At 50.1% G+C, this 27,582-nt stretch overlaps 12 protein-coding genes across 12 annotated transcripts; 5 read left to right on the plus strand and 7 right to left on the minus strand.

Moving 5' to 3' along the window:
- Window positions 1-786: 786 nt before the first annotated feature.
- Window positions 787-1,756, plus strand: COCVIDRAFT_30402 (hypothetical protein; the record flags this gene model as incomplete). Its single annotated transcript, XM_014696678.1, has 2 exons — window positions 787-1,477; window positions 1,560-1,756. The coding sequence occupies 2 exons, from the start codon at window positions 787-789 to the stop codon at window positions 1,754-1,756; spliced, it is 888 nt and encodes a 295-aa protein (XP_014552164.1).
- Window positions 1,757-2,020: 264 nt separating this feature from the next.
- Window positions 2,021-4,264, minus strand: COCVIDRAFT_111006 (hypothetical protein; the record flags this gene model as incomplete). The annotated part of the gene is made up of 3 exons (XM_014696679.1): window positions 2,021-3,050; window positions 3,103-3,972; window positions 4,023-4,264. 3 exons carry the CDS (start codon window positions 4,262-4,264, stop codon window positions 2,021-2,023), a joined length of 2,142 nt encoding a protein of 713 aa, XP_014552165.1.
- A 522-nt stretch (window positions 4,265-4,786) lies between these two features.
- On the plus strand, window positions 4,787-5,394 carry COCVIDRAFT_111010 (hypothetical protein; the record flags this gene model as incomplete). The annotated part of the gene is made up of 2 exons (XM_014696680.1): window positions 4,787-5,036; window positions 5,090-5,394. 2 exons carry the CDS (start codon window positions 4,787-4,789, stop codon window positions 5,392-5,394), a joined length of 555 nt encoding a protein of 184 aa, XP_014552166.1.
- A 140-nt stretch (window positions 5,395-5,534) lies between these two features.
- COCVIDRAFT_111016 (hypothetical protein) lies at window positions 5,535-6,746 on the minus strand (the record flags this gene model as incomplete). The annotated part of the gene is made up of 1 exon (XM_014696681.1): window positions 5,535-6,746. The coding sequence occupies one exon, from the start codon at window positions 6,744-6,746 to the stop codon at window positions 5,535-5,537; it is 1,212 nt and encodes a 403-aa protein (XP_014552167.1).
- A 276-nt stretch (window positions 6,747-7,022) lies between these two features.
- Window positions 7,023-8,138, minus strand: COCVIDRAFT_111012 (hypothetical protein; the record flags this gene model as incomplete). The annotated part of the gene is made up of 1 exon (XM_014696682.1): window positions 7,023-8,138. The coding sequence occupies one exon, from the start codon at window positions 8,136-8,138 to the stop codon at window positions 7,023-7,025; it is 1,116 nt and encodes a 371-aa protein (XP_014552168.1).
- A 272-nt stretch (window positions 8,139-8,410) lies between these two features.
- Window positions 8,411-9,313, minus strand: COCVIDRAFT_111013 (hypothetical protein; the record flags this gene model as incomplete). The annotated part of the gene is made up of 1 exon (XM_014696683.1): window positions 8,411-9,313. One exon carries the CDS (start codon window positions 9,311-9,313, stop codon window positions 8,411-8,413), a length of 903 nt encoding a protein of 300 aa, XP_014552169.1.
- Window positions 9,314-11,511: 2,198 nt separating this feature from the next.
- COCVIDRAFT_111018 (hypothetical protein) lies at window positions 11,512-12,778 on the plus strand (the record flags this gene model as incomplete). Its single annotated transcript, XM_014696684.1, has 2 exons — window positions 11,512-12,501; window positions 12,554-12,778. 2 exons carry the CDS (start codon window positions 11,512-11,514, stop codon window positions 12,776-12,778), a joined length of 1,215 nt encoding a protein of 404 aa, XP_014552170.1.
- A 1,527-nt stretch (window positions 12,779-14,305) lies between these two features.
- Window positions 14,306-14,797, plus strand: COCVIDRAFT_111025 (hypothetical protein; the record flags this gene model as incomplete). The annotated part of the gene is made up of 1 exon (XM_014696685.1): window positions 14,306-14,797. A coding segment is annotated over one exon (492 nt), but the record flags the coding sequence as incomplete, so codon positions are not given.
- A 462-nt stretch (window positions 14,798-15,259) lies between these two features.
- Window positions 15,260-15,487, plus strand: COCVIDRAFT_110980 (hypothetical protein; the record flags this gene model as incomplete). Its single annotated transcript, XM_014696686.1, has 1 exon — window positions 15,260-15,487. A coding segment is annotated over one exon (228 nt), but the record flags the coding sequence as incomplete, so codon positions are not given.
- A 722-nt stretch (window positions 15,488-16,209) lies between these two features.
- On the minus strand, window positions 16,210-16,686 carry COCVIDRAFT_110938 (hypothetical protein; the record flags this gene model as incomplete). Its single annotated transcript, XM_014696687.1, has 1 exon — window positions 16,210-16,686. A coding segment is annotated over one exon (477 nt), but the record flags the coding sequence as incomplete, so codon positions are not given.
- Window positions 16,687-21,071: 4,385 nt separating this feature from the next.
- COCVIDRAFT_110956 (hypothetical protein) lies at window positions 21,072-22,715 on the minus strand (the record flags this gene model as incomplete). Its single annotated transcript, XM_014696688.1, has 3 exons — window positions 21,072-21,635; window positions 21,691-22,311; window positions 22,362-22,715. The coding sequence occupies 3 exons, from the start codon at window positions 22,713-22,715 to the stop codon at window positions 21,072-21,074; spliced, it is 1,539 nt and encodes a 512-aa protein (XP_014552174.1).
- Window positions 22,716-23,613: 898 nt separating this feature from the next.
- COCVIDRAFT_111004 (hypothetical protein) lies at window positions 23,614-27,448 on the minus strand (the record flags this gene model as incomplete). Its single annotated transcript, XM_014696689.1, has 3 exons — window positions 23,614-25,463; window positions 25,511-25,543; window positions 25,609-27,448. The coding sequence occupies 3 exons, from the start codon at window positions 27,446-27,448 to the stop codon at window positions 23,614-23,616; spliced, it is 3,723 nt and encodes a 1,240-aa protein (XP_014552175.1).
- Window positions 27,449-27,582: the final 134 nt, after the last annotated feature.

Genomic DNA, 27,582 nt, shown 5'->3' on the forward strand with positions numbered 1-27,582 from the left:
GACCTGACGGCAATGGCTGCAGTCCCCGCATTCCAAAGGTTGCAAGGGTTTGTATGTGTGGGTGGGTGTCTACCAATCATGGCGGGGAATCTTTACCCTTCTCATAAGAGACAGGGATGGCCGGCATGGGCCAGGGGGCCTTTTGGGCAACCCAACGCGCGACATGCAGCCTGCATGGCTCCGTTAGCGTACGTGTGTGACGTACGTTTGGGTTTTGGCCACTAGTCTCCCATTGCCCCATGCCCATGCCTGTGGTGACCATGTGCACGAGACGAGACGAAGACAAGTCGTGATGGGCGGAGGGGAGAGGGGGAACACTGTCTTGCTCGTCTTTCTTTTCTCTTCTTTTCTTCTTCTCTTTTCGCCCTCTCCACTTCTCCCATCATTGCTGAATTTTGTTGTTTTATTATTTCCGGGTTGTTTTCCTGTTTGGCTGTGCTGCCGTGGGCTGCCGTGCTTTGGGTGCAAGGCAAGGGCAAAAGGGTAAAGCGGGTACTCTTCTTTTGTTAGGAAGGAACGAGGCAAGCGAGCGTGGCGTAGACCGTATGTACCTATGCGTTTCGTCCCAGGCAGGTACATTGCGCCTCTTTATTTACTAGCCCTTCTTACCTTCTGCTGTCCATTTCTTCTCCCCTCCCCTCTCTTCCCCTCTTACTACCTCTTCGCCGCCTTCGTGCCACTCCCCCTCCTTCCACACTCTGCCGCGGTGATATAGCACTGTCAAGTCTGCCTCGAGTCTCCATTGGCTCGCAATCAACGTCGACATCCCCCCCACCATCAGCTGTTATGGCGTCATCCGCGCCCCCAAGCAATGGCTCAAGCCGCAGCAGCCTAAATCCCTTTGCAAAGCGCGATGAGCATTCCTCCCAGGCTATACTCCTCTACAAAATCACCACATCGCTCAGCTACCTGCTCCTCGTCATAACAACCTTCTACTACACGTTCCATGCCCCGAGTGGTCACGGCGCCCACCGCTTCTGGAAGAACAACATCCCCACGCCATTTGCACAGAGCAGCCTCTTCACGTCGATATACTGGCTGATTCTATTTGCCGTGCAGCTCGTGTATGCCTACGCCCTGTACATGAGCGACACGGTATACGTGACCGCCGCAGCAAATATTGGCTCCCACTTTATTGCCAACAACTTGCTGCTCTTTGGCTTTGTCAATCTATTTGTCCGCAGCCACTTTTGGCTCGCAGAGGTGCTGCTCGTCATCAACTTTTTCAATCTAACTTTTGCCTACTTCCGACACAGCACCACGCCCCGCGCCATCCATATTGGCATCGTCAGCGGCCCACTTGCATGGAACTTTGTCGCCCTCGACTGGTGTGGTGCCATTGCCCTGCACACAAACCATGAGGCTTTCCGCATTGTTTGCAATCTCTTCATCTGGGGGTGGCTTGCCTTTGGCCTGTTCTTCCTTGTAGCCTACAAGGACTACACCATGGGATTTGCCCTGTCGCTTCTGGCGTTTTGTACGTCCCTTTTCCTTTCCCTTCGTCCTGCATGAAAAAACATATGAAAAAAAAGAAATACGCTAACATTGTCCCCATGTAGCAACGGGAGTGGGTCAGTTTCTCACTCGCCCACATATTCTGCAATTGCAGTGGATCTTTGCTTTTACTATTGGCGGTCTCTTGTTCGTGCTCAGTCTTGCCGTCGGCGTGCCGGGTCTGCTGGGCCGCGATCCTTTCCCACGCGGCCACGTGGTCAGCGAGGATAGGGAGAGGGCACCACTGCTGGCTGATGACTGAAGAGCAGACAAGGGCGGGGTTCATGGCTGTTGAGCGTGATAATGATCGCTTTGGGCGTGCTTCCTTTCCAACAAGGTGTAAGTTTGTGTTGGAGGATTGAGTCACACTACGTTAGTGTGCATTTCTTTTGATAGCTTGTTATTTCTCCTAGCCCATGGTTCAAGCATGCTCTTCTGGTACGTCGTGGACCTGATGAAATGGCAAGTCATGCCTGACTGGTAGGTGTATTATTACTCTATGTACACACTCCGCTCTGCAAATTGTTCAAAGCAGCAAGTCTTGATTTCCATCATTGACCCCTGGACTAATCACCATATGCTGCGGCTCATTCTGATTAACTACCCATCCCCCTCCAATCCCCCCGACTGGATCCGCAGTGATTGGGCTTCCGCCAAATGAGCTCTGTCGGCCCACACTTGCAAAGTACATGTCGGCATCATTCACGGCACCCGCCATGCCGTTGCCGTTGCTGGGGCTCAGACTGCCATTGCCATTCGTCGTCACGTCCAGCTTAGTCCGCTCCGCCGCAGAGCGCTCCCGGGCTTGCTGAGCTGCCTTGAACGTTGGCAGCTCTTCCTTTTGCAACGCGGGCGAATCCTGTAGTTTTCGTGGCCGCGCGCTGCGGAACACTTGGTTGACTGGCTTCAGGTACACAGTTGCCAACGTCCCTACATTAAGGCACATTTCCTCCAAAGTGCCAGGGTCCAATTTCTCAGACTCTTCAGCTGTAATCGGAGGCTTCTCCCCCATGACCACCTTTTTCGCTTCCTCGGGTGCTGAAGAAAGAAGACGCCAATACATATAGCCTCGGTCCCGTAAGTCGGGATTGTCCGTTTCTTCCGTTGCCCACTTGAGCACCTTGGGCACGATGGCCGACCCTCGAGTAGGTCTCTGGATGAACAGCTTGACTGTGGCCGTAAGAAGAGCCAACTGCACTTCGTGTGTTTCTTCTTGGAATGTATCCAAGAAGTCCTCAAGAAGAACATCAGAGTCTTCGATTCGGTCTGCATACTCACCAATCACCCAGATCATGGCCGCCTTTGCTTCGGGTTCATCAAGCGAGTCGAGGTTCTCGCATAATGTCGAGATGATGGACTCATACTGATTGGGATATTTGCGGAAGATGTTCCGGATAACGACCGTCGCTTCTTGCACAATGTACGATACCTTTGTACTGACGAGTGAGAGAAGAGTGCTGATGCAGAGCTGGGCTGCTGGAGCGATCTTAATGGCGAGCTTGCCAATAGCACGGACGGATTTTCGGACAAAATCAACATCAATTTCAGTGGCATATCTAGTTGTTGTTAGTTGAGTAGGCCAAGGAAAGTTGAAGGGCAGAAACTCACTCTGCCAGCTCAGTCAACACCTCCTTGATGTTGCGCTCAGTGGCCAGCATGAAGATGAGCTCGAGCTTGGTGACCTTGACATAAATGGGGTCGTTGTATTTACAGAAGAAAACGCGGATATCGTTGCGCAAAACCTCCGGTCGACGTTGTAGGATAAGAAGTGCATTGCGAAGGGCCAGGTACTGAATCTCCGGGCCTTTGGAAAGAAGGGTGACTAGCGGTGGGGAAAGCTTGTTACATAAAGAAGTGATGACCTTTTGGTCGGATATATAGTTCATTAAGTAAAGGATAACGCGGATGCAGGTAAGAACGACGGCGGAATTCGAATGTGAAAGGCGAGGAGATATGCGTTCGGCGAGGATAGCGGCTTCGCTGTTGTCTTGAGGAACATAGTTCATCATGGCTTCAAGGATATATGTCTGGCCCCATTCAGAGCAGTCTGGCAAGATGGAGACAATCTTGGAGGCGCTAGCATAGTCGATGGTGAGCTTGATGTTCTCGCTTCGTTCCCAAATATCCATGAGGCTGGCGAGTGCACTCGACACTACGGTGGGGTTCTCGTCCCTCAACATGCCATTGAGCTTATCGATGAGGTCCGACTGCTCGACCAGATGTCGGTCGTGGTCGTAGAGTTTAGCGACGCAAAAGGCGGCGGTTTTTCGCACATAAGGGTCGGCGTCTTTGAGAAGGTTCTTTAGGTGTGGAACAGTGGCTTCGACAAATTCGCGAACATGCACGTAGGACATTGTGCGTAGGGCAAGGGCGCGCACGAGGGGGTTACTGTCGTTCATGTCCTCCTGTATGATGGGCAATGCCTTAAGGGCAATGTCAGGTTTTATCCTGGCATAATTGACCAAATACAGAAAGCACCTGCGTCTTCGTCAGCAGGGTACATGCAGCAAATTCAGAAGGTTACGCACATCTTCTTGATTTCCAGGCTAGGTATATGCATGCAGCCAACGATGTCTGGGAAGAGGGCGACCATGTCGTTGTTGCTCATGGTCATGTTTGCGACAATCTTCTTGAGGGCCGTCTTCTTTGCCGAGAAGTTCTTGTCCTTCTTGCCGCCGCTGTTGAGCTCGAGGCGGAGTTCGGCGACCTTGCCCTGTGGAACGGGTGATGGGTGTAAGCGTAGGCTATCGAGAGCGTAGGGGAGAAACATGGTGGAGGGATGGACAGAAGACGTACCCTCGCGAAGAGCTTTGCATCCTGGCCGCCCTGGCTCATGGTGGGCTAGTTATCCTGATATCTGCCTGGCCGTTGCGCAATCAACAAATGGACCCTCGCCCAGCTGGCGCCCCCCTCTGTTGGCGGATGCGGGTGGTGGTAATGCGGGGTTTTGAGAGATTAGCTTATTCGCTCGTGTGTCGGACGTGGATGGCGTAGCGCATGTCGTAGCGAGGGTGGCAGAGGGATTGGGGCGGGCGTCCGGGGGATTGGGAGACGGGGGTTCGGACGAGTGGTGACTTTTATGGATGGAGACACGCCCGGCGGCGGTCAACACGGAGGAGGGGACGTGCATCCCTGCCAAGCACTCCCGCACTTCGTCTCCACCTACGGCGCGCTCCGCACCACCGCAGCCGCAATACCATCACCACCGCCGCCACCATCCGCGTCTTGAAGCCACAGCCACAGCCAGGCACACATCTACGCCCATAACCACCCGTCCACTCCTCGAGTACAAATGGCTGCTGCCCCGCCTCCACCCCCACAATGGGTCGTCGACCTCAACTCGACACCCGCATCCAAGCCCAAGAATCCCGCTCTCATCGACCCGCCTGGCTACACGGCCTCGCTGACCAAGAAGGAGCGTTCCCAGGCCTCCAAAAATCAGCGCGTGCCTCCGACCGCAGACGAGATGGACACGCTCAAGATGAAAAAGGCCTGGGAGGTTGCCATTGCCCCCGCTAAGCAGCTGCCCATGAATGCCTTTGGTACTTATTTCCGCCTTCCATTACACCTCCACCTTCACTAACTAGGCAAACAGGCATGTACATGACTGGAAATACGCTCCAAATCTTCTCCGTCTTTATGGTATTCACCCTCTTCAAGACGCCCGTCCTCGCTGTCCTTGGCCTCCAACGCACCTTTGCCCCATACCAAACCCCCGGCACCGCCGGCCGCCTGCTCGGAGTCAAACTCGTCTATATTGCCTGCAACCTGCTCATGTTAGCCCTCGGAATCTGGAAGGTCAATGCAATGGGTCTGCTGCCTACGACGCGGTCAGATTGGCTGGCATGGGAAAGCGAAAGAACATGGTCAGAAAGAGCTGTGCCCCAGGAATGGCTGTAGCCTTTTTTTATTCCAGTTGGAATACACAAATTGAACATATGAAGCCCTCTGTGTCCATGGCCTCTACAAACCGATCTTCTGTTAATCCGTTCCTTTCTCCTTGATTCTGATCGTCTCTTTGCTTTTTTTTTCACAACCGCCTAATCCCTAGTCTTCGTCTCCACATTTTCCACACCAACAACATCAACTGACCCATCGTCCCTAACGACCTTTGTCGCTTCCTTCTGACTCCTCAGTTTGAGAACTAAAGGGTTTCGCACTGCACACTCGAGTTCTCCGGCTGTCGTCAAATCTGCATGGAGCAGCCTCATGATGTCTCTCGGCATCGTTTCGGGACCAACGTGTCGCATGTCTTGCGCTATGCCTACTAGTGACCTTTGTAAGCCTTGTATGTCCATGTCTCCTTCGTAATCAGCTGTAGTCATGCTCTTGATCTGAGCTAGAAGAAGGTTTTGCTCGCCTTGTTTTTCTCGGACTCGACCACGAACGTCCCGTTTGGAACGTCTAGATGGGGCGGCGTCGCTCTGCTTGACCATGATTTCTTCCAAGACCACCAGCACGCCTCTCACATCCAGGGCTGTATCTTTTGCCGCTGCTGATGCACAATCTGAAAAATTAATCAGTTGCACATCCGGGTACCCACGATACCGATGGTGCATGTACACCGGGTACAAGCTCAACATGACATTGGACGCCTCGATCCTGCCATGCACCAGGCCATGCTCATGCAAGAAATTGACCGCCTCGATCAAAGTGATACAGACATGCGCCATCAGCCAGTCTGGAATGTGCCCGCTCCTACAGCAGCTGCTCCTTTCACTGAATTCCTCAAGCGTGGGCCCAAAGATAGGGCGCAAAACCATGTACGATGTCTCTGGCGCCTCTGTGTGCTGAGACCCCAGTACATATGACCCTATATGCAGCGTGGTCACTTCCCCGGCCATTCTATGGATCTCCTCTACCACCTCGACTTCTCTCCGCACCTTCTCTTTCTCCGTAGACATCTTGACTACTACGAGCTGCGGTAGCATCTCTATCTGCCCCGAACGTAGTAACGATGTTCGGTTTTCCTGTATATTTTGGTATAGCACGTGTCCAAGCCTCTCATACTCGAGTAGACTAAGTTGCTGCTGTAGGCGTTCGTTCCCAGTCATCTTCCCAAACGCCGCCAAGATTGGCGCGCATCGGTTTGAAAGATCTTCGTCAATGTCCATTGTGGGCTCAGAGGAGGAAGGAAGAGTGCGTTGAAGACAGAGATATACCCCTGTACTTGAAGAGCTTTTTGAAAGAGTCTTCACTACACGAAATACGGCGCCTGGCGGTCGCGCCACTGTAGGAGTTGGTTCCGACATGATTTCTTTGGTGTTGAGAATCTTCACGGTGTGGAGTCAGGATTGGGAAGTTGGCAAACGAGGGGTGGGTGAGAGGAGAATTACATATTACTGAATTTACGACTATGATAAAGTTGGTTTGCGGGGTGAAGACGGAATGAGGTGAGGCCCTAGTGATGGTGAATGGGAAACATCTGACCAACTATTGTGGGTTACGGTCCATAACATAATGGCTATTGTCTGTTTGCTCCAAGTATCCGCTACATGCAACTTGCTTCACATGTATCACCGATCTAGTTAACCAGAAGCTGACCTTGTGCGGCCGTACTCTTTCAACGACTTCTCTATCCTCTCAAACAAACCTTCACGCCACCCTCCAGCTCCATCTTCCTTATGACCGACGCCGTAGTCAAACTGCCATGCCAATATACTCTCTGCCCTCGCTCCATCTGTTGCCTCGAGAGTGCCCACTGCTACATCAATGAAGCGCGGTCTCGTGCTCACAGTATAGAAGATAGTAGTAGAGCACGTATTGCAGAAATATCGATGCACACCAGGCGACGATTCGTAATATACCAGAGAGCCAATTCGTGCATCCTTGCTATTGACCAAAGCAGCCAACTCTTGCATGTTTGATGGAAATTCGTTCTCGTCCGTAGAGACGGGGAAAGAGATGTGCTGCAGATCTGCAAATGTCCAACAGAAGACGTCGTTTCCAGTATGTAACCGACAGCTATCGCAGCCACAGAGCTCGGCCTTCAGCCTTCTACTAGTTGGATCCACGTTCCAGGGTAATTGCTCAGTGGCGACATTATCGTAGTTGCCGCGATTCAGGACGAGATCTACGCCTCGGCATTTACATCGAATGGGTATGGCGTTTTGTCGCTCCGTAATTGTATCTGTTGATTTCAACTGCAATTGCCAATCATCTGCCAGCTCTTCTGCACTATCGCCTCTAGTTTCGGTCTTGAAACACTTCAAAGGTGGACCGGAAGCATTGATATACTTCATCCATACGCTTGCGCCTCCATCTTTTGTATCGCCTATGAATCCCATGTGCGACCATTTCACCACTTCCACATCGCACGCAAAGTTGTTTAGTGCGCCCGTCACCATGAGCAGCGGCTTCGTCTCATCTTTGAAGGCGCCAATCATGGGAGTAGAGCATTTTGCGCAGAACAGAAGGTTGAATGCTGGACTGAAGTTGAAGAGCTTGTAGCCTGAGAGGTCAACTGTAGAGCGTGGCGAGGGCCAGTACGCTAGCGAACTGTAAAGAGAGCCCGATACATGCCGACAAGTGTCACAGTGGCAGATATGCGCTTTCAGAGGGAGGCTGAACTTGGGGATAGTGGTGGTATGAACGTGTGTCTTGCAAAGACAAGATGCTGTCAAAGTGATTGTATCGTCGGTCATATCGGCGGTAAAGAGGTTTGGAATTGTAGAGTTGAATAAAGTGGGAGCTAGAGTAGCCGACCACGGTATCGAAAATTGTAATTGCTATATTTGATTGTAATTAGGCATCATCGTATTTTCTTGAATACGGGCAACGTCATAGGGTTGGGAGATATTGGTCAGCATTGCGGGGCTGGCAAACTGACGTCTCGTACCTCGCATTCATGCACAAGGCCACAAAGATATGTGATCAGTCATTTTATGGTAAGATTTGGCAAGCCCAGTATGCATCGCTACATCTTCACAACCCGCATGACGTCGAACAAGCCGACTTTCTGCTTTTCTGACAGGCCATCTTTCAATGCGCCAGTTACGTGCTCGCTGACTCTTCCACGCTGGTTGCTAACAACTGTCGTCTGCCCTTTTTTGAACTCGCATGTCCGGCCTGTCGTTCCCGAGATCCACATCTTAATAGCATTGAATGATGGGTTGTCTAGAAGGCTTGTTCCGTATGAGGAGGCCCACGGGGCGTCGACTTGCCAAGGTTCTAGACATCCACGAAGATCTGCTGAAAACGCTGTGACGACGATAAGCTGCCGTTGCTGTCTTGATGCAGAAGCACCAGGGGCTAAGCTGCTTTCGCCTGCGCTTGGATTCTTCAGTTCGTCGACTAACCACTGGAGGTCTCGCTCGTGTTCGGCGTTGTGCTTCTCTACACTCCAGTCTTGAATCCCATCGACCTCGTCAAACTCTGGCATCTTGCGCAAAGCAGCGCTTGCATCCGACTTTGGAATCTGACTCCAGAGAGTGCACCCTAACAGTGTGATGTTCGTTCCCGGCACATCACTTCTCGTCTCGTAGAGTATCTCCAACCTGCCTTGTGTTGCTGGCTCTTTTTCCAGCTGATGTGCTAACTGCAGGCCTTCCATCCATCCAACTCCATGGAATTCGAGTGCCCCAAGAACCAAGTAGACTTTCTCATAAAGGTTACATCGCCGTATGAGAAAGGCGAGATATTGTTCATAGTCAAGTAGGCGGCCAATATTTCCAGCGAGGATTAAATACGGCGCTGCTACTGGTATGTGAAAGGTAAGATACTGTGATTCGTGGTCAAGGTGGAGATCCGAGAGAACTTGGAATGAAGTCTTGGGTCCGGAGAAAAGGCCTGACAGCCGCCGCATCTTGGAAATTTGCATATCAGCCTTGTTGTAGATTGTTGCGTAATCCAGGGCCAGCCAATAGGATGAGATGATCGCGACTGCGATGGGGACCGTGGAAAAATATGTATGGGTATGAACCAAACAAGAAGAAGGAGAAGAGCTGAAGAAAGCGGGAATTATACTAGTCTACTGCGCACAAACGAACGGGATCGCGTAGCTCCGTCTGATGCGCAGCAGCTGAGAAAGGCTGAGCCTTAGAAAGCTGACAATGCAGCATCGAAGCCTACCGCATCTTCTCGCACATAACGGTGCAGAGGCCTACACCGCACAACAACAACATCCATCGCTGTCAACCCTGTTGTGTCCGAAATTAGATGCAAAGGTCCTCTTATGTTGCGTTGTCAGTGTTGCGAGGCGGTGGCTGTGGGAGAAGAAGGATCCCGCGAGCGACTGAATTAGAATCTGCCTAAGCTGAGTTGAGATGGCGGCCTTTGTCAGCTCCACCATCTCCGCTCACCTTGCTTGTTAGTCCTACTCGCTACGCCAACAGTAATGCATGCCATCGTCAACTCATTTGCAACGGTCCTGCCGTCTTGGGATCTTTGATTACCTGACTCTCGTCCCACCCGCTAAGCAAAGCCTTCCATCATACAAGCATCAAGCCTGCCCGTTCAGTCGTAGGTAGCTAGCGAATCTGACTTTGACGAGCCCTAGTGGTGGGCATTCTTTGTTTTTCTTTTTCTGCATAGTTATACGCTCATGCGACATCCCCTCTCCTCTCTTAGTTGCCATCTAGCTGATTTACTTTGCGCGTCAAGAGGACCTTGCATTACGAACATACTGCAATCCATATCAACAAATTGGGAGTACCAAACTTCCCCTCGAAAGTACGAGTCACGTGATATATACTCTTCGCTTTGGCTTGGTATTCCCCTCTGCCTCGGTCCCGGGAACACAAAGTAGCCGCCTTTCGAGAAGCCGAGCGTATTAGGCGCAGACACAAGACGCGGAACATTCCTATGGTTCCGCGATATTGGCTTGGGACTCAAGAGCTGAACATACGTTATCCGGTTAAATGTACGCTGTCTTTGCACATCCCCTGCTATGCAGCTTACCGGCTGGTTCCAAGTATCCTCGCAATGACATCGATCTTTGATCCCATAAAAATCTTTACGTTTGGCGTCCTTGGTTGATTTATTCAGATAAACTGTCTTTAACCTACCCCCAATATCACCTACAATTTTGGAAAGGATTTGGTAAGACTCCAAACCTACTTCAATGGTGAGGCTGAAGTGTTAATGCATCTAGCGTCTCACCATAGACGGGTCGAGATTGCACCTGCGCGATCTATCAACCTGGGACCTGGAACCATTCAACCAGTAATGGCTAAGAATAGTCTTGCTGTATGCATGCCAAGTATGAGTTCCAGGTACTCGTTCAATATATCACTGCATCTGCTTGAAAGGCTACACCGGCCCTTTTGACCGTCGGGAGAATGTTTGCCAGGTGACTTGTGTTTGTACTGGGATACAAGTCAATTCCACACAGTCAATTCGAGGGCATGTGGTTGTGGTATGCGCTGGCATGGAGCGTGTCACACGTTCAATTACCTAGCGCATGGGAAAGCTAACGAGAAGGGGGGCAAATCAAGTTCGTCATGTAACAATTCCTCAGACTACGCTAGAAATTTGTATTACACACCAGACTCAAAAAAGCATGTGTAATTTAAGTCAGGTATTACAGCAGCTTTCCGCAACTAGTTTTACCTCTCGTATCTGAGGATCCGCCATCCAGGCACAAGTTACCTTCCCCTTTGCTCATCTGGCCAATGATTTAGGCTGCATATCCCGCTCCGCTGTCAGCTACCATGCGACTGGAAACTATGTTTCTTCCTTGACCATGTGGTCAAATACCATGCAACTAAAGTGCGGCAAAATCGATAGATCAACGCCACGAGGGCCCTACGGCATTCATCAGGCCAGGTGCAAAGCCGAGGGTCTTCGTATTCATCTATTCCGAGTGTCTAGAGCTCATGGTGGCTTTGATAGTCGAATTTCAATCTAAGATGTCTAGCAAATCATCTTCGATTCTGGTGTGCGTAGGCTGACTTTGCTTTCGAACTTGTACCCTGGCATGGAAAAAAGGGTGATATAAAAGCTGTTGTGATCACAACATTGTATCGATCCAGAGTCGACATCATCTTTTATCCATTCGTTTCAACATCATAAACCACAATGAAGGCTCTCTCCTACCTCAGTTATGCCCTTCTGGCATACATCCCCCTGGCCGAAGCTCACCCCGGCATGGGTGACACCATGGCCGAAATGCGCTACCTAGCCGCTCGGGAAAAGCGCCAGACTTCCAAAGAACTCATTGGCGATCTCAAGACTCTCGCAGATTCTAAGCTTACAGCTATCGGAAAAGACATCAAAGCCATTATCTTGGACCAGAAGTCTGCCGAGTCTACTGTCATGGATACATCGATCCCAGTTGGCAACATCGGAAGTGCAGCTTGCAAAGCTGATTTGTGTTGCCATTGGAAGTGGCTCGCATATGAGATGACAGCCAAGTTTAACGGTACCTCCGGTCGTTGCAATAAATTCGCCCGTCAAGCTGTGCGTCTGGGCTTCCACGATGCAGGTGTCTGGTCGAAGAGCAGTGGCTACGGTGGTGCGGACGGCAGTATTCTCCTTAGTGATGAGATGACGAGAACCGACAATAATGGGCTTGCAGCCATTGCCGACCAGACAAAGAAGTGGTACACTAAATACAACCAATATGGAATGAGTATGGCAGACATTATCCAGTTCGGCGCCAATGTCGCGACTGTCGTTTGCCCGCTCGGCCCCCGTCTCCGCACCTTCGTTGGCCGCAAAGACAACAGCAAAGCGGGCCCCACTGGTCTTTTGCCTGGGGAGAAGGACTCGGCAGATAAGCTCATCAAGATGTTTCAAGACAAGACTATCGACGCCCATGACCTCGTAGCCCTGGTAGGCGCACACACCACGTCGCAGCAGCACTTTGTCGACACCAGTCGCGACGGTGACCCACAAGACTCGACACCCGGTGTATGGGATATGGCCTTCTACCCTCAGACCACCAACAACGCTCCGCCTCGTGTCCTCAAGTTCCAAAGCGATATCAACTTGAGCAAGGACTCGAGAACAAGTACATCCTGGGCGCAGTTCAGCGACAGGGCTACTGCACAAGGAAGGTGGAATTCAGTAAGTATTTTCAATCATGCTGTTCGAGAATCCAAGCTGACAGAATGATCAGGACTATGCCAAAGCCTATACGCGTCTGTCGTTACTCGGTGTCAACAACATCAATGATCTCAAGGAATGCACCGGTGTCCTGCCTGCCGAGCGCAAATCATTCGTCAACGAAGACCAAATCGTGCTGGATAGGTGGCTACAAGGAGAGTTTGATCAGCTCAATAACTTGGTGGATGATGCTATTCAGCTGACAGGTGTCATTTCGGGTAGGGACGCGGAGCCGTAGAGTGCTCGCATCGTATCATTACGTATGAGAAATTGCTGGTTACGATATGTTTCATGTAGAATGAGTGCTCTGCATATCCCAGATAGAAAGCTTTGTAGCTCATTTGCGCTCTTGACTCTTGAATCGTCAGTCTGCATTGTTTGTTCACCGAACTCTTTTTTTGTTGCAGCCTATGGACTGTGCAGCAACTACTCATGTCCAGGATCAGTGAGCAAGAGGAATCCTTGACATTATACTTGCTCCTGAATTTCCACACCGAGTTGATCGGACAGAGACTGTACGATAATAGGTAATAGGCCGCGAGAGAAACACGCCAAGAACGTGTGTGGAAAAATGGTTTGGCAATTTCTGGATCGTAGTCGGACTGAGTCTAGGAAGAACAAAGACTTTCTTTGTGGACATCGCCTCCGTGAATATGTAACATTAAGTCCGCAACCATCTTTGCCCTTGGTGTGATCGTTTCTCCTGAACACCTGAGAGAACCGGTTCTATGGCTCGAGTGTATTCTTCGAGAAAGCTGTTGTATCCTGTTCCTACAGTTGATGTCGCGCGGGCTATTAGTCAATTGCAGCAACGCGTCTCGCGCACTCCCGAATAGCTGCATGCATACAATTGCACTGGGGTCAGGCTCCACACGAGAGAAATTCACAATGTTTCCGATTATAAAGTAGCGTTTAACGTTTTCTTGTGAGTCTGCTGCATCCTGCCCACGTTACTCATACTGTCGACGCAGGTCCTTGATCGTCAACCACAAATCTCAAGACAATGTCTTTCTCCCTATACTCGAGCTGGCGAGCCGAAAGATTCAGTCGTATATATAACATACAGCTCCGTGGACAGAGTAGAGACCACCGAATGCCTGGTCGTGTCGCTGAGCTGCTCGAGGGGAATATGGCGCACGGACCGGCGTGAAGTTGGTTGCTTCCAATCTTGCCTGCCCCTCATGATCACACCCCCCTCAGCTCATCTGCTCCAGCGACATTGGCAATAGACAAAGTCTTTTGCTTCTCTTTTTGGAATAGCTGTCGTCTTTCAGCAGACGGATTTGCTTCAGACTAACGCACGCCTCTGACAAGGAAAGGGACCGAGAGCTCCGCCGAAGACACCGAGTCAACAACAGAAACCCTCCCCTCGGCGATCACCAGAGACACCACAAAAAGCCACCGATATTCTTCATCGATTGGAGCAGCTGCAAATGGATTTCCCATATTCGGAAAGCTCATTGCAGGCAGGCCTTGACGCGGCTGAATGATCTTGCATTAGCGGACACCCGCGAACCCCCACCCCACTTAGCATACCCGGATAACAATATACCTTGTCTATGGGGCCAGAGAACAAGCGGAACATGGCATCGGCTGTCGGCCCTTAGGTAATGCTTGATAGAAAGATCGTCACAATCCTTCGCATCTAGGTGGCATCGGGTACTTGATGAACTCACCTAGCTCTTTGTTAGAGGACTTCCTCTTTGGTCACTGCAATCCCACTCACCTACAAGCAGGTCAGTGTTGTAGTCAAGTATGACTTTCTGTGTCTCTTGATATCGCCACAAGAGCATTCTGTCTTACAAACTTGACACAATCCGCCAGTACGCGATCTCATCTCTTTCCTTCGCTCAATCTTAGCCATATACGGGCCGTGCGCCGAGACGTTTTTCCCATCAACCTGAATAGGGGACGGAGGTACACATATGCGAATTCGATCGTGGCGATATCATATTGTCTCAATATCGGAGTGACAGGTGGCTGCAGGAAGACACATACACATCGGGCGTGTACAATTTGCCACACCATCTTGAAAATCTGTATGCCGGGAGACATGTCGACCAATTGCCAAAACCCAAAGCTTGCAAGGCCAACTTTCGATAGACTAGACAGCTGCATGTCTCGCTTCGAGATGTGCTTTTTTGCCGACAATGACGAAGTCCTACGTAGGTCATCACCCATGTACCATTTCCGGATAGCACGATCGTCCTTCGGAGTCACGACTTTGGGAATAGCCGCAATTCTCCTGCCTCTTTGATGTCCACCCCTGGTGGTCGGATTGAATGTTAGGAGCGAAAAAGTGGTTATTCGCCGTATGGGTCCGCTCTCCTCCCCATGTCTTTATTACATGGTTCTACTCCATGGTTCGCCATTACGAAAGAAGCACGCTTAATCCTGATACCAGGCAGCCCTTTTTCGCGTCGGCTGTCAAGCATCGAGACACTACACACGAAAGGAGCTATTGGGTTCCCCAGTATATGAGATCTGGGCTAAGCCATATGTCGAGAGCGCCTTGTGGTGTGGATACTGTCACTGAATGTCCTTGGGCGATGAAGGCTCAATCGGCCATAGAAGGTCGATCTTTGGCTTATTTAATCAGTGTTTCAGTATTCACACCTACCTTGGTCCACTTCAGCGTTCTTGACTAGAGTGTTGGGGGTGTTGTTCAACAGCTGACCTAGGAATCACACCGCTGCATTACCCCGCTTGAACAAATGCTTTACCGGAATGGCAATGGATACGGGAGTTAAAGAGCAGGAAAAAGGAACATTGGGATTCCATAAGATATACGCATGTCGCTAGTGAGAGTTTGCGGCTTTGTGGCCGTTTGAGACGACAGTGCTTAGACCTGTTTATCTTTATTTCGACGACTCCATGGTTACTTGCGACATCAGAATTAACTTTTGGGCTTCTGTTGCCAATGTTAGAAAAAGGTCTGCTGGAGTAGAGGCGTGTCACATGATGCCAATGGAATAGCGGTCTAGGAAATGAAGCCTGCTGCAATCGATTACTCTGTTCTTGACGACAAGTCGACAGTAAGACCATCCTGAGAACCCCGGAATAGGAGACTGAACCTCGCAAATGGCAAGACATCAGATCAGTGACTTGTTCTAGGGATCTTCCAGCACACATATGCAGCCGTTAATCTCAAGATCTTGTCAAATAGGTCGGGCAGTGTAATCAGAGGCGAGTTTCCCAGAAGGCGCCAGGGATGCTTGCCACACCAAATGGGGATTGCATACCCCATCATGCCACCATTGGCATTACCATTCGACCCCTAAACACCTTCTCTTTCTAAGACAGCATTGTTTATCCAACTCTTGGTATATGGCTTTCCATACTCCGGATACCACCGCTCCGCCTCAGAGCCGAATGAGGCTATCTTATCATCGTACCATATATCTTTCTGTACGAAGGTGATACTATCACTCGTAAGCTTTGAACAATACCAGCGGTTCGTTGTGGGAATACCTGGCCGTACGCGTAAGCCTTACTGAGGGTTGAGTTTCATATCAGTCCTGACTGTCGTCGCAAGGGAACGAGTGGACTCATGGTTAATCTCATGCTGAGAATAGCCATTTGCATACCATGCTGTGTTCCTTGGAAGTACTGCCTCAGATGACATTGGATATGCAACCACTCATCGCCTCCGCTCCACCGTTACATGAATCATGCAACAGATGTTTGAGCATGTCTGCTGGCCCGAATCGCCTCACTACGGCCCCTTCTTTGTCTGGTTTTCTTTCCTTTCCATCTGTGGCGTCCAGTCGGAAGCAAGCGACTCGGCTGATGCTGAGCCAGCGCACAATGCAGGGTTCCGTGTGTGACAATGGCAAGCATATTGGCTGTGTTCTCGTCTCGCGTCAGCGTCTGGTCTTTATGTCGCCTCGCACCTTCATACCTGTCGCCCGTGCCGTTCTGTGGTCTTATCCTAGGATCTTGCCTTCCATGCTCTTCATTTGGCAGCCAGTCTCTGTTAAAAAAGAGCTGATGTTCAACGGTCGAGGAGTAGGGCTCTATGCGGAGAAGGTTCTGTGAGTGTGGCGACTCATCATACTGGGCATTCGCATTTCGAAAGAAATCGTATGGTGTGCTGCAACCACGCCGCGCCTGCACTAGAACCCGTCTCCAACGTTGCATGGAATTCCGCTCGGGTTCGACAAGGTCGATCGGAACTACTCTATATTTATGTCAGTCATTCTTCCTCCGATATATAAGGGAGGGCCAACACGTGGCTTATCTTGTAAGCTTTGTCACATCTGTGAAACACAGCGGCATTCTCCGGTTTGGCCAGGTCCACACAGCATTTCCATACTCTTGAGAGCTCCTTGGTTGGGTTGCTGCCAATGCAGGTTCGCGTGAGGGTGTCAACACGTTGTCAGTCGTGCGCTCCTAGCCAGAAATGGCTGTGGTGTCCTGATCATCCGCTACGAATCTTCTGATGAGCATCCATTGGTGCCAATAGTTTTCCGACGCCTTTTGTATCTCGTATCGCCGTCGTTTGTATGGTTGCTTTGAAGCCATGGGAGTCGAGTGCGTTGGCGGGGCTCCTGCGGAGAGAAAGCATATGATCACGACGACCGCCGAAGTTCTCAGGACGTGAGCCTGGCACTGTCGCTAAACTGCGGAAATTTCAATCAGCGTCTGAAAGTTTGATAGGACTCTCAGTTGGTGATGGCTACTGTCGGACAGCCCATCGAAGTCAGACCACTGAATGGTGTTTCTGCCAACCACCCTCGCGAATATACACGTGGTGAAAGAGCTCTCTGCCCAGACAGTTCAGATTATGGACTGTCATGCCAAATAATCCGATCAAGTGCTGCGAAGGCTACGCCGGTCGAACAGAGATAGCATTTTGTTAAGCTTGCTGGGCGGGGGGCTCCATCGGAGCCACCACCTACAATGCTGACTACGAAGGGAGAGAGATGATCCTCAGTAATCCATGAAGGCATTTTACAACTTCGAGAGCCTTCTGCGTTCTGTTGTGTTGATTCGTTGGCCGCCGCGAAAATGTTGTTGGGATGGCGGCGGAGTCGCGGATAGGACTGAGAGGTGAAGCCAGGGCACTGGCGCTATAACCAACAGTCACCAGCATCACAACACGCATGATGCGAAGGTCAGAAAAGATGGCATTCTCCTTGTCAAAGCTATCGACATGTGTGCAGCATCGTGCTCCCTGTCAGCAGTCTAGCAAGGGGTTAGCTTGTCCAAGCTTAACAAAGAAGATTGTTGCTCAAGATCCAACGAGAGGATGAGCAAACATATCCCGCAAGCACCTCTTGGCTGCACTCCACCAAAATCTAGAGAGCATATGCTGAAAGAGGCCATCTACAAATCACATTTTTTTTGTGTCATCAGAGTAGAGAGCGTCCTGTTGCAGACTTGAGAGTTAGTTTTACAATAGGCTGCACATCTTCGCTTGCGCTGCTGCATATCTCAATCTGCATAAAGAGGTTGAGACTGCGGAACCACAAAACCTTCGCATTGATAAGCATCTGTTCCTACATCATGTATACATGCAATGATGCGGGTGGATGGCAGGCATCCCTCTGGGCTAGAAAGCTTCATCCTCAAACGATGACGAAAATGGTCCTACCAAGATATTGATATCATTTGGTGCCAAACAATAAGCTTGGTTGCTCGCATAGAGCATGGGAAGGCTCTCGTCGTTAAGGATAGTCATTGGGAGACCCGATAGAGTGTGGCATCCTAGCAGAGTTGATGGTACATACTCAAGTGAAGCCAAGGCATGCCGCCCTACCGTTTGCAAGCTCTGGTACATCGCCGTTGCCCTGTCAGCCACTTACCCTCACTATCTCAGACCGGAGACCAAGGAATTTTATCTGCTATATAGGTTTGAAAACCGGCACTCTTCCATAGAAACATGGCTGACGAAAAGATAGGAAAGGACGTAGAACCCCCCGGTCCGAACCTTTTTGCTCGAGGATATGGCTGTTTACAGAGTGAGGCTGCCGCGTTCGACTCGTGTGAGAGCAAGGAGTTGGTCTTCTTTTTGCCCCTGATTTTCTGCAAATGACCAGTAACTATGAATGCCACCGCAGCTGCATTGGCTCGGGAACGGTGGACAAGGCTGCCTCTATGCTGATTCCGAATTATCCGTGTTTTTCATCGTTAATCGAGCTTTTCAACAAGAAATCATCACAGAAATGCCTCGGAAAGATGATTTGTAGACTCATCAGGGAATTGATATGAACAGCCCAAAAAGAAGTACAAGATCATACAACCAAAATTTCAGGATCACATGAGAGTTTAATTGGGGCCTTCGATGATCGAAGCCACAAAACGGGTCAATAAGTGCCTGAGACCTGGGCTATAGTTTGTTTATGAACATATCATGCTTCTACAACTTGGTGGCAGTTGCAGCAGCGATGCATGCAGGAATTTCAATTAGATCGGAAACGATGAAGGCAATATTCCTAGCAGTTTTACATCAGTGGACAGGATATATTGAGCCTGATACTTGTGCCGGGATGATTCAGCGCTCAAATGATGTCTCGCTTTTGCGTCAGATTCATCCTGTCAGTACCAGTTACCACGATAACATTGCGGACAGTAGAAGATAGAGAAGCTTTTGACTCTGCCTTGTCAAAAATCCTTCAGATCTCGCCGATCAGAACATATGATCGATTTCCCACGTACAAGTTTTTGACACTACAATTATGTTTATTACCAACAGAAGTCCTCGCTAATTCGGTTTCCGATTAGCAAGACTCTAGGATAGCATCATCAAACTCAAACGGTACTTCTAGAAAATCACCGAATGAGTAAAAGGGGGCAATATACAGATAACGATTTGTTAGAACCCTCAGGGGAAACACATATAAAGTCCACTGCGGTATTTTGGTAGTTCGCCAGCTGTCCAATGTTGCCGTTACGCTATCTTTGGGCGTCCTACAACAGATTTGCAGACATGAACATTTTTTTCTCAAAGGTACTTCAAAAAAAGGAAACAATATGTAAAGAGCGCTATTTATTAGTTGACTAGAAGTAAAGCCATTACATGGTTGAAAAAATATATCATCTCCACTAATTCAATGTTGCAGTTCATTAGAATTGAAATTTCGTCTTGACTTCTACAGCTCCTAAATACTTTCCGAATTACAGGAAAAGTATTAGGAGGCATTGGTTTTCTTCAACTTGAATAAGATTGACAAATGTATGATAATGTAGGCTGGCAAACAGGTCTCCACATCAGGACCTTAAAATTACAATTATCTCCACGAATATATTACAAGTAATAAGAAGAATTCTCCCCTTAATAAATAACGAGACGGCCGAGGGCCTAGAGACGCCTACGTTAAAAGGTGAAGGATTATTATAGAGCTTAAAGTTACGTAATATACTATCTTACTAAAACTAGCTGTCTAAGATGGCAGTATATAAAGAGATAGTAGCGCTATCTTAACTATCTTACTAAGACTAAATAGATAAAATAGTAGAACTTGAAGTAATAAGTATATAAGAATAGGTAGATTTTATTATTACTATTGTCAGGCGCTGCGCTGACTATATATACTATCCTGTGCAGAGTATCAGCAGAACGCTGATTACTCGTACCTTTTTTGGTTGTTGTGGCCCAGTGGCACAGGGCTGAGCTTCTAACAACTATTATTATAGTTAACTTAAATTATACTTTTTTACTAGTTACTTAACTTTATAAGATTAATACTTATTAGTCTATTTAGTATAGATCAGAAATTATTAAATATATCATTATTTATTCTATAAGTACGCTACTCTACTATATTACTAGGCTGGTAAACGGGTCTCCACATCGGGATCTCTTTTTCCTAAATAGCTCTACTAGTTCTTGCCTAATCAGGAAGTTTAGTACCTTATCTTGTAGCCTTAAATTAGAGCTTTTTTTGTCTATAATAGTAGTAGGCTGACTCGAATAGGTAAGACGTTATTTAAGATCGGAGTAAAATGTAGAGACCCGGCTCTTGGCACGACGGGTTACTAAATATCTTCTTACCTATTAGAGCTAGCCTACTACTATATTAGGCAAAAATAGAGCTTAGATTAAGGGCTAGAAAATAAGGTACTAAACTTCCTAATAGGGTAAGTATTAGTAGAGATAATTAAGAAAAACGATCCCGAGGTAGAGACCCGACTCGCCACACTACCACAGAGATACAGTATATAGCCCTACCAGAACCCTTAGGTATCTCTCTTAGGATTTGTCTTAATCTACTCATTAGTATGTACTGTGCCTATCTGCGAAATACCTCATAGATAATCGAACAAAATACGCTATAATATCTTAACTACCCTTATAATTCTATAAAGAACAACTTTAAGAATAAGTATTTTATTACTATAGTGAAATAATAGCTATTGCGTAAGTTCTAAGATACTAAAATCGCGGATTCTTTGCGGCACGGGGGGACTTGCGTGACCCAGGGAGGGATGTTATCTGTTTTTCTTTTGCACGACAAGCGAAACAAAGACTTCTATTCGCTATGCTCCAACGCCATCCATGCAGAAGCACAACAAAACCTTATTTCTCACTACGCCGTCGGTGCCCACTTACTCTTCGCTCTGATCCTCGCACCGTAAACATAGAAGAGTATTGGTACAGGGATGAACGCAACACAAATGAAAGCCAAGAGACTGGTCGCCCAGGGCACGCCCAAGTTATGATACATGGCATGTGTGAAGAGGGGGAAGAAAGCGCCAGCAAACGATCTGATGAACGTGTTGACCGCAATAGCACTATTGGAGTAGAACCCATAGCAGTCGATGAGGTAACTCATGCCCTGCCAAAACGGGACCATACAGCCGAATCCGAGTAGAGCGACAGAAAGAACCTGCGGCACCCATGTGATGTTTGGGTTGCTCGTCCAAGCGAACCAGAAGAGACCAGCAGGAAGAGCAATAGCTCCGATAATCATGGGCGGGAGACGCTCCTCGGGAATTACTTTGCCGTGCTTGTGGTATGCGCGGGTGAAGTTTGTAGCAGAGCTGTAAGCGATGCAGGCTGCGCCCATGAGGATTCCGACGATGAAGGCACCAAAGGGGAGCTGGGAAACGCCGAGAGACCAGCCGCGTTCTTCGTAGAAGGATACAGGGAACTGTGCGGTTTGTAAGTGCCATGTAAGAGATGGGATGCTAGGTGTAATTGCTTACGGCTTCGAAGAGGAGATAGACTATGCCGTACAGAAAACTCATGTAGGCTGTTACGAGTGCCAAGATGGGTTCTTGGGCGAACATGATGAAAGGTCGTAGAAGGTAAACATTTACGACTCGATCAAGAGTCAACTTGTTTGCGTCCGCCGCAGCATGGTATTGCTCATTGCCTGTTTCATTGCGTAGTCGGGCAGCGCGTATCTGCAGAATCCTAGCCGCTGATGTCTCTGGGATAACAAAGAAGCCTATGACACCAAAGAGGCCGGCCATGATAAGCGTGATCCAAGATGTCCATCTCCAACCAAGATGTGATTCAGCAATGAAGCCTCCGGCTATTGGTCCTGCTACAGGTCCTGCAAAGCCACCGGCTGCAAAAACACAAATAGCATAGGAGCGCGGAATGGGATCCCACAGGTCGGCAAGCGCTCCACCAACGACTGCCAGCGGTGCTGAAGCAAAGAAGCCACCGAGGAAGCGGCCAACGCATACTGTCGTGATGTTCTGTGCCAAAGCAACGGGAATCTGGAAGATGGCGAAGAGCGCAAAGCCAAACATAAGCGGCATTTTGCGCCCAAGAACTTCAGACATAGGCCCGAATGCGATGGGACCGAATACAAATCCCTAGAATGAGATTAGGTACTAGAAATTGTAGGTAAAACAGTTTGACGTACAAGAACGAAAAGCGCTACACCTAGCGTAGCAGTGACGATCTCGACGTTGAACTTTTGCTGTACAACGCCTAGGTTTACGCTGAAGATTGAACTGGCGAATGTGACGGTAAAGACCATGAGACCCATTGAGATTGTTATTGCCCATCTTCGTTTCGCAGTCCAGTTTTTAGGATTGTCGGGATCATTGGGACCATCAAACTCGACGAGGAACTGGTCTTTCTTTTCTGGTGTCGCGGGCGCAATGTCGGTTGGTCTTTTCTCAGGGTCTTGAGAGGTGTGATTTTGGCTCTTTTCCCAATCTCCGTTGCCTGATGGTACTTCTTTGTTGTCGAGTAGCGGACCAGGCAGTACCATGGGCGCTGGTGCAGGCTCTGTGGTAGTGGTGCGATCAGCCATTGCGACGGAAGAAAGCCAGGACGTTGTGAGGGCGTTCAACTGCACATACTTGGAAGCGACAATGAGCCGCCCAGGATACTTATAGCCGCATCACATGTCGTTTAGTGTATCTCGTTATTCCCGGACTTTGGGTGGACTTACGCCCTTCCTCCACGACGATCCCTGCCGTCGCTCTCAGACATGCATCCAAACGCCGAACCTCGCTCGCTCGCTTTATCGAGCCAATTACTCAGCATTACGCCTATTGTAAATTAACGGATCCAAGAGCCATAGGCGTTTGACGAAGCAGTGCTAAACGTCGAAGGAAGTTGCCCTGTGTGGTCAAAGCAGACAAAAGACGTCATCGTCTTATCCGCGTGGCGCCCTTGCAGCCGATTAGCGTGAGACAGTATAGGAGAGCTACTACTACTCCGAGAAATCTCTAAGGACTCCATTGTGTAACATCTTTACTATGTCTTTGCCTTCCGTAGTGAAAGAGTATTCATGAGTACAGGTTCGTCGGCCGATGACATAGTAGCATGACGCTCCTGTTGTTGACCTTGTGGAATTTAGGCTTGGAGATTGGAAGTTTGCTCTTTCCTACTCAAAACGGTAAAATATATATATGTAGTAATTACCGATATCTCAAATGCACACGCTCCAGTATCAGAAAGGACATATCTTTACATTTTCTACTCAGGGTCTGCGGCTGTAGGTACAAGGTCCCAGGACCTACATCGAAACATGCAATACATCAGCTTCTCAAAACCATTGCAATAGGCTCTTCAAGACTAGCACATGATGCGCTCTCATGCACTTGTTGACTACTAATTACATTCCATCAAGCAGCTAACACCAACTCACACTACACTCCTCCTCAGTTCCATCCGATCCAACTCTTACTCATGACACGCCAAACTCGTACCTCACCAGATCTCAAATCACCCATCCTGAAGCTCTCAGGCTTGACTTTCTTGTGCTCACGCCCTTGTTCCCACGCTCGCACCTTTTTCTTGCTGCCGTCCCATTCCAACACCACACCCACGTGATCGGGCTTACCAACATCCATGCTGTATTTGCCATGCATGGGTCCAACCTTGCCTTGAAACTTAGCGTTGCGGAAGCTTATAATGTCACCAGGGCGTATCTCGTCGAAAGATAACGTTGATGCATTAGCCAGGTTGGCATAAACCAGCGCACCATATGAGCGGGTCGAGACGGGTGGAAGGGCGTCACCAAAAGGCTTGAGCAATTCTTCAATAAGAACATAAGGTGAACCATTCCCGACGACCGTGTTCTGCTTGGATTCGATAGCCTTGGCAATCTGTCGGCCAAACTGCTCGTAAGCATTCTCCAGCTGATCCGGACGCAGACGGGGAGGAGGTGGTTCCTTGTGCTGTTCAAGTTCCACATCAGAGACATTATTGGCCTCGAAGCGAGCAGAGATGATTGTTTGTGAGTAGTCAAGGTAGAGGACCTTGATCAACTTCTCCACAGTATTGCCAGATTGCGACTCTTTCCGATCTATCATGACATCCTTGCGGCCCTGCAGCGATGGAGGAAGTAGGTTAGGTTGAGTCCACCAATGGGAAGTAGCTCCAAGGTCTAGTTCCTCGGCGATAAAGTCCTGATGTTGCATTGAACCTGAACGAAGCTGATCCATAGACTGTCTTGTAGCCATCATGTGACTCGCATCAAACGACTTCCGATTTGGTAATGGTCGAGGCTGTGTGTCCATAGGTGCCATCTGCGGAGATTGAAACTCTTTTGGCTGAGGAGGCAGTGGGGGTGGGGCAGCTCGTTCTTGAGGCGGAAAAGGCGGTGCTTGTTGGTGGGGAAGGGGTGGAGGAGCATGCTGGTGCGGTGGAGCATGGGGCGGTGGAGGTGGTGGCCGATCATGAGATTTTCGGGGTGGAGGCGAAGAGTACAGGTCGTCTTCTTCCTCAGACTCAGCTGTTTGATTAGGCATAGAAGGAGGAACAGATGGCGGCATAGGTGGTGGAGGACGACTCTGTGGAGGGAATGGTTGACTTGGTGGAGGTGGCGGCGGAACTCCTCTAGGCGCAGGCGATGCAGTGAGTGAAGGAGGGCCGTTGTACTTGAAGGGGTCATATTCATCCTCCTCCTCCACTGGTTGAGCATTACGATTCGGTGGTGGCCCAGGTGGTAGCAGAGGAGCACGAGGAGCGTCTAATGACGATCGAGGCGGCTGTTGGGGAGGAGGGGGCGGCACCGCACGATTGACAGGAGGTACAGGTGGCATACCTTGAGGTATTAATGGCGACCGGCCTGGCGTAGGCTCGTCTGATATAATGTCCTCCTCGACACTTGAGCTTTTAGCATGTGACTTCAAAGCATCCTTGTGCGTTGCCTCAGGGGCCATGTCTGTATCATAGTCGCCCTCATAATCCGTCTCTCCCTCAGTGCGATCTATTTTTCTTTGAAGATGATCCCCATGGCGGGAGGGGGGAGCTGAAGTTGGCGGCGGTGGCGGCGGTGGCCGGCTTGCTGTTGAAGGCGGAGGGCCTGTTGGAGGAAGTGGCGGTGCACGCCTCTCGGATGAATCGTTATGCTGCTCGCCAGTTGCAAAGTAGGAGACACGTTTTGAAGATGGCGACTGGACAGAAGCGGATGGCGTATTAGCCGCATCTGTCAACTCGTCACCAGACTCAGAGCCAGGTCCTGGGGACATGACCTGTGGCGGCGGTGGCGGCGGAATAGGGCGAGCTACAGATGGTTAGAATGAGTCTAGATTTGGCAGCAGTATTGCTTACATGCTGATGGAACTGGTGGAGGAGCAGGTCGTTCTGCGGAGGGTCAGACTTGCAGCAGAGGGGTTGGTATAGATACAGAGCTCAATGTACACACATACTAGACACGCATACAGTCATGACATATTCCGAAACACCGTCACTGGTAACATACGTCTTTGACAGTGTCTCAGGAAACGGCAGCTGAAGGTAGTCTTTGCTACAGTGTACGAAGGCTGAGATCGGTTTGCGAGGAATCATCAACTTACTGTCTGATGGAACAGGCGGGGGTTGATCGCCTGTAGGCGTGGGCTGGGAAACGACATCTTCGACGTCAGGTACCTCATCTGCTGCATGAGAGCTCGTGACCGTCTGTGGAGCCTCTTCTTCCTTTTCTACAGAAAGCGAGCGGTCATCCTGTTCCTTGCTCTGGGCCTGTGGCAATGGAGGAATGCGGAACATGGGCACCGGCTGCTGGGGGGACGTGTATCCCTCTGATTCCTCTGCCTTTTTTTCCGTGATTGGCTTCTTTTTGGCCGGTTTAGGAGGCTTTGGAGGAAGAGCTCCCATGGGCATACCCCCAAACATACCGGGCATACCCATGCCGCCACTCATCTTGGCCATACGCTGGCGTAGCTCCAACTTGCGTCTTGTTTCAGCATCCATCTCGTCTTCCTCTTCCTCTTCGTCTTCTTCGACAGCGTCTTGCTCGTCGCCAACATCGGGTTGTTGCGCCGGCGCATCAGCAGCTCTAGGCGCTGGTGGAGGCGCATGCCTGCTCTTCGGTCGGTCCTCGTCATCTTCGACGCTCGTAGACTCAGCCCCAGCATCCTCCGTATCACCAGCGCCTGATTGATCGGCGTCGTTTTCACTGACGAGCTCGCGATTGCGAGTCTGTGCATCGGGCGACTTGACGTCTTGTGATGTGCGAGGACGAGCCTGGTCTACTGAAGCACGAGGCTTGGAGGTTCCGCTTCCGACCCGTTCCAAGCCAGTGTCTTCGCTATCATCAGCTTGTGACTCTTGGGGCTCGATTCTCTTCGCCACCGGTGGCCGCTTGGGCTTCTCCTTGAGCATTGCAGCAGCCCTTTCCGCCTGCTCTTGCTGCTGTTTCTGGAGAAGGGCAATCCTTTCCTTCAAGCTGACCTTGGGCTGTTGCTCTTCCTCGCCCTCATTTAAATTTAGGGCGTTGTGGCCAACAAGTCCAGCACGCTCAGCATCTTCGCGGTCCCGTGCCTGGCGCTCTGCGATCTCTGGATCTTCTTCACGGCGGTACGTCTTGATTGGTGGAGCTTCGCGAGCAGGAGGAACGTATGCATTACGACTCGGCGGAGGAGCGACAAAAGGCTTCTTAATGAAGTTGGTGGGTGCACCGCCAGATGGCTTAAATGGCTGGATTGGGGCAGCAGCTGGAGCATTGAAGGCAGCGATGCGGTCCCGGAATGCATTGGACTTTGCCGCGATGGGGGGAGGCGCCTTTTTGGCGGGAGCAGCAGGTTTCGACGTTTCAGACTGCGATTGAGGAAGCTCTGGAGCTTTTGCACTAGACGCAGAGGGAGGCGACATGGGTGACATTGGTAGAGGAGTGTTTTTGGCGATAGCGGGGACCTCTACCGGAGGCAGCTGGGGCTTGGGCGGCTCAGGCTCAGGCTCTTCGGGTTGAGCTGGCTCAGGCTCCTGCTGAGGCAGCTGGGGAGTGCGGGGAGCTTCCTGTGCAGCCGGTGGCTCCAATGGCTTGTAACGTGAGGCCCGGTTGGGGCGTGGCGGCGGCTCTGGTTCGTAGCGCTCGACGAAATTGCGGGGGAAGAGGCCATCATGCTTGGTGCCGCCATTGTCTGTATACTCGCCGACATACCAGTCGGCACCCTCCTCCTCGGTGACGGTGATGACCTGGCCGACCTTGAAGTCGAGGTCGTCCTCGTGGGGAGACGAGTAGTCGTACACGGCCTTGACCTTGTACATGGCGGCAAGCTGTGGTGGAGCAGCAGCTGATGGAAGGGCTCAGGCAGTTGTAGGAGGGCTCGCTAGGCTATTGTGACAGCTGCGGACCCTGCCACGGGGAGAAGCAAGAAAAAAAGAGCTTCAGCAGGATTGGG

The sequence above is a fragment of the Bipolaris victoriae genome (assembly GCF_000527765.1).
Source record: "Bipolaris victoriae FI3 unplaced genomic scaffold scaffold_116, whole genome shotgun sequence".
NCBI classification, from domain to species: domain Eukaryota; kingdom Fungi; phylum Ascomycota; class Dothideomycetes; order Pleosporales; family Pleosporaceae; genus Bipolaris; species Bipolaris victoriae.